The sequence below is a fragment of the Fukomys damarensis genome, unplaced genomic scaffold, assembly GCF_012274545.1.
Source record: "Fukomys damarensis isolate Sample0158 unplaced genomic scaffold, DMR_v1.0_HiC HiC_scaffold_19, whole genome shotgun sequence".
NCBI lineage: Eukaryota > Metazoa > Chordata > Mammalia > Rodentia > Bathyergidae > Fukomys > Fukomys damarensis.
The window spans coordinates 68,745,239-68,750,535 of record NW_022900931.1 but is presented as its reverse complement, the minus strand read 5'-3'; the positions used below and the strand labels follow the sequence as shown (position 1 = coordinate 68,750,535).

General features: G+C 46.9%; 1 protein-coding gene across 1 annotated transcript in view; it reads right to left on the bottom strand.

Moving 5' to 3' along the window:
- Window positions 1–5,297, bottom strand: part of Znf8 (zinc finger protein 8) — a 14,559-nt gene that overhangs the window by 7,696 nt on the left and 1,566 nt on the right. Inside the window, exons 2-3 of the mRNA XM_010616615.3 lie at window positions 1,934–2,060; window positions 1,638–1,733 (exon numbers count right to left, since the gene is read on the bottom strand). Of these exons, the coding sequence (XP_010614917.1) occupies window positions 1,638–1,733; window positions 1,934–2,060 (223 nt within the window). The remainder of the gene's footprint in view (window positions 1–1,637; window positions 1,734–1,933; window positions 2,061–5,297) is intronic.

The following is a 5,297-nucleotide window of genomic DNA, read 5'->3' as shown; positions in this document are numbered from 1 at the left end:
TTTCCGGTACCAGGGATCGAACTCATGTCCTTGCATTTGCAAGGCAGGCGGCAGAACCTCTGAGCTAAATCCCTAGCCCTGGAAAATATATATGTATATTTTTTGTTTGCTTGTTCTCGACCTTGTATCAAAATAAAAAAATAAAAGGGCTGGAGTGCAGCAAGGATAGGCTCAAGACTAGAACACATACATGTGCCAGGAGGGGTCTACCTGCACAAGCACCCTTTGCTGAACACCTACATTTAAAATGGTCTGCACATTAAATTTTGAAAACATTGTCATGATTTTAACACCATACCCCTGACCTGTACAAACAAGACATCGTGCTTAATATTTAAGGCCCATATGTTATCTTAGGACCTGGAATTACGGTACATCTGAGCCACAGGTACATGTTCAATGAGGATTTCCTTCTGACAAACAAGTCTGAGGCAACAGCGGTGAGAACCAAAGGAAGGATTTGCCCCACCCCAGCCATGTCCCATGTGTGCTTCCCAGGGCACCAGAAACATTAGGTTGGGAGGAAGGGTCTGGCACCGCCATATCCTACCCATTCCAGAACATGGTCAGGGCACCAGTGTGCCAGTGACGGACCCAGATTTGCCTAATCTAATTATGACCGTCCAGACCTCTCCTTTCCATCTTCCCTAGAAATTGGAGTCTGGGTAGTTGGAAGTAACTCAATCCTGATCACAATGGATGATATGTGGAGCTCTGATAAAGGGGGAGATATGAGTACCAATGATCTTTTGGACTTCTCTTTTTTTTCCTGACTGGAGCACCAATGCAATGGCTGGAGCTGCTGTGGTCACACTGCAACCCCAAGGAAAGGTCAGGGGAATCCCAGAACCAGGGGCACTGGGATCTCTCAGATGCCAAGCCAGCCCTAGCAACAGCTGACTCAGGGCTACTGCTTTGGGAGAAAAATTTTCCCCTTATCTTTATATTCTAACCTGGCTATAAGATATCTATAGCTAAATACAATCATTTCTGGTAAGAGAACAGAGGAAGGGTGCAGGAGCTGGTTTGCAGATTTGGTATGCAAGAGTAAGATGGAGAACATAAAGGGCAGGTTTATGCATCAGGAAAGGCAGCAGAGGAGGCTGACGAGATAGGATTGATCCAGAGAGGATGATGGGGTGGGTGGAAGAGAAGAGGTGGATGCACTCCAGGGTCAGAGGAAGGAGCACACAAGGTAGGAGGCCATCCTCAGAGGCCTGCTTTACAAGCATGGCTCAGGGCTGCATGGGAAGTGTGGGCTTTGGCAAGGCTACCCAGCCTAACTGTAGGAGTGACCACTTCACCCCAGAGGTTAAGCTCACCACAGGGCTCACCCCTCTGTGACCAGGCCCCAGAAAATTCCAACACTGGCAGGCTTCCTGCTGGACCATATTCCTTGGGTGTGGTCGTGGTGCACTACTGTGGGAGTGGAGCTTGTCCTGGATGGCTCTACTCAGAGGTTCAGAAGTTGTTGGCTAAATTCCTCTGCACTTCACCCCAGCTGGTTTTGCTCTCTATCCTCTGGCTACAGAACTCTGCCATATCCTGCAAGGCCTCTTTGGAAAGGGGGTGCCACGAGGGTCCCCAACAGTAGCCTTCCCATTAAACAGATCTCTGGTGACCCTCTTGGCTCTCACCTGAATGGCAGCTCTGGGTACATCCTCGGTCACTAGCCCAGAACTCAGCCCCTTGCTCCAGCTGGGAGATGACATCGGGCTTAGGAAGCTCAGGACCTGGACATGAAGAGACAGCAGAGGTGGAGGCTGCTCTGAGAGGAGCCATGGTCCCAACCCAGATGAGGTTAAAAGGCTTGCACCGCGTAGAGGAGAGCAGACCCTCTTCCCACACATGTGCCCACTGGAACAGACTCAGGTTGGGTTTGAACACCAGAGGCCCCATGGCCCAACCCTGCAGCAGGGGAAGCAGGCCTCACCAACAGACAGCAGGTGCCCGAAGGTCTCCAGCATCACATCGCGGTACAGAGTCCTTTGTGTAGGGTCCAGCTGTCCCCACTCCTCCTGGGTGAAGTCCACAGCCACATCCCGGAAGGTCACTGGTTCCTGAAAGAGCATGCAGCCCTCAATCATCTGGACCACCCCCATCCATGCTCTAGGGAGGGCAGAGGAAGAATAAGGAAAGAGAAAACAGGCAGGCTGGGGTCCTGAGGGAATGCAGCTCCCGGGCAATGCGTATGGGAGCACCCAGCACGATCAGTGTCAATCCCAGCTGACTCACTGTTGGTCAGACAACGATGGCGTCATCAGAAACCAGCTGAACCAGTGATGTGCAGGGTTCTGAGCCAAGGAAATGGCTCCTGTGTCAAGACACGAGTTTTAAGGTAGTTTATTACACAGCAACATCCACTAATACATCTACTGACCCTTAGATAAAAAGCTGGGCTCATGATCCTCCCAATCACAGTTAGCAACTCCTCTTCCTACAGGCTCATGTGACCAAAGTAGACAAAGAGAAGAGCCCATAGGGCCTTACCCTGTGAAGAGTGGTGCCAGAGATTAGGAGGAAGCAGGTGCCCTGTGTGGGGGCACCAGGGTCTCTGAAATGACTGACTGTGGGGAAATACAAGGCCCATGTGGTCAGAACTGCCAATTTCTAGAGACAAGGTAGAAATTAGGTCAGGTTTTTATGTGAAAAATTTCAACTTTTGAGCCAAGTGTGGTGGTAAATGCCTGTAATCTCAGCACTCTGGGAGGCTAAGGTAAAAGGATCACAAGTTCAAGTCCAGCCTGGACAATTTAGTGACTTATCAAGACCTTGTCTCAAAGTAAAAAATAAAAAAGGGATAGAGATATAGTTCAACACAAAGGCCCTGGGTTTACCCTCCAGTGCCACAGCTAACTGAATATATAAGTAACCATTCCCCCCCATCCTGTAAATTGATACAGAGTATCTAAAATATGTCCCTTAAACAAAATCCTTCAGAGGGCCACCTGTGCCTGGGTCACAAAGCCAGATATTCTGATCAGTCCCATCTTAGCTGCTTCCTCCCCAGGAGGCACTAAATATGTACCCAATTCTGCCTCCCAGTTTCCAAGTATATAAAGCACCATTCTTTTAGGGCTGAGGTGGGAATTAAGTGGCCAAGAAATGCTTCCTTTGGAATAACTGGATAGTCACGTGCAAAAGAAAAAAAGCTGACTTCCTATCTTATACCATATAAAATAATTAAATAAAAATAGATCAAGAAAATAAATATAAGAGCTAAAACTATAAAACTCTTAGAAGAAAACATAGGGATACATCTCTGTGACCTTGGACTTGGCAAAGGATTCTTGGCTATGAAGCCAAAATCCCAAGCAACAAGAAAATATACAAATAAATTTGATTTCATCAAAACAAAATGTTTTTTTTTTTGACACCAGGAATTGAACTCAGGACCTTGCACTTACGAGGCAGGTGACGAAAACAGAATGGTTTGATTCAATGGGCACTCTTAAGGGTAAAAAGACACAACTGTAAATCATATACCTGATAAGAGATTTATAACTAGAATAAAGAACTCTACAACTCAGTAATAAAAATAAACCCAATTAAAATGTGCAAGATCTGAAGAGACTTTAAAAAAAAAAATACAAAAGTTGCAAATAAGCACAGGAAAAGATGTTCAACATTAGTCACCAGAGAAATACAAATCAAAACACAAAACCTTCAATTAAAAAAAAGTATTTCCTTTAAAGAAAAATAACATAAGTAGATTTAAAAACACTAAAGAAATTCTGGGTGGCTTTGACAGGAAATGTGCACCAGCCTTTGGCTGGGAATGGAGGTCTCTGCTCTTATCCATGTCCTCCTCTTCCAGCTGAACGACTGCCAACCTGACACACAGTTCCTGTGTCTCTTGCCCCACCTGCCACCACTGCCCACTTTGCATGGTCCTGGGGACAGCCAGGAAGCCACAGAGTACTGGTCTATTCAGGCTTTGAGACCGACTCCTCAGCGCCACCACAAGTATCCTTCCTGCGTGGGCCCTGCTGTCTTGTGGGTCTCCCTGCCGCTCTCCTGCTCTGCACCCCCGGGGCCAGGAAATGGGATGTGCTCAGATCTGTCCTCCAAGTCAAGCTGCACTGCTGGCCAGACCACCCAACGCCAGTTCATTCTTTCTTCTACTTCCATCCTTCAGACGCCTGAGGGTGGGTCTTACCTCCAATCCCAGGTCAGTCCTACTTAAACACCTGACTGTCTCCTCTTCAATTTCGGATAGACCAGAGCAATGATGGCAAACCTTTTAGAGACTGAGTGCCCCAACTGCAACCCAAAACCCATACACTTATCGCGAAGTGCTAACACCGCCTCTTTGTGTGCTGTTATCCCATCCTTTGCTGCTGGGGCAATGCTGGGGTGACATGGCTCAAGTGCCCACTGCAGTGCAAGTGCTAATGGTTTACCATCACGGGACTAGAGCATGATCCCTTGGCCTGCCTATGGTAGGCAAAATAATGCCTCCTCAAAGATACAGTATCTAGGTCACATTTCCCAGAACCTGCAAATATTGGTGTACAGCAAAAAGGACTTTGCAGTTGGATTAGGATTTTAAAATGGAGAAATTATCCAGTTGGGCTATAAATTTAATCACAGCCTGGCATGGTACCACCCATTTATAGTCCCAGCACTTAGGAGGCTGAGGCAAGAGGACTGCTGCAAAGCTTGAGACCAACCTGGGCTACATAGTGAGTTCAAGGCTACCATGAACTATATATATATAGCGAGATCCTGCCTCAAAAAACCAAAACCAGGGCTGGGGATTTAGCTCAGTGGTGCCAGCACCTGCCTCAAGTTTGATCCCCGGTACACACACACACACCCAAAAACCAAAAACCAAAACCAAAAATCAGAAACCAAAACCAATGACATGGACACGGGCCAGGGATTTAGCTCAGTGGTGTCACAGCCTGCCTCACAAGCACAAGGTCCAAAGTTGGATCCCCAGTACAATAAAACAAAACAAAACAATCACAAATATTCCTGTAAGAGGTATGCAGAAAAGATTTAACTGTAGAAGACAGAAGGCAATGGGCACTGAAGCAAGATGCTGCAGTGCTGGCTTTGAAGATGGTCCAAAGGCCATGGGGCAAGGAATGCCAAGTCTACAGCTCTCGGCTGGAAAAGGCAAGGAACAAAGGAACAGTGAGACTCATGCCAGATTTCTCATTTCTAGACAAAATGTGTGCTGTCTCCAGCCACCAAGTTTATAGTGATTTGTTGCAGCTGCCGCAAGAAACTAAGATACTGCACCCGACAGCCCTACACATTTTTTTTTTTTTTTTTTTTTTTTTTTTTTT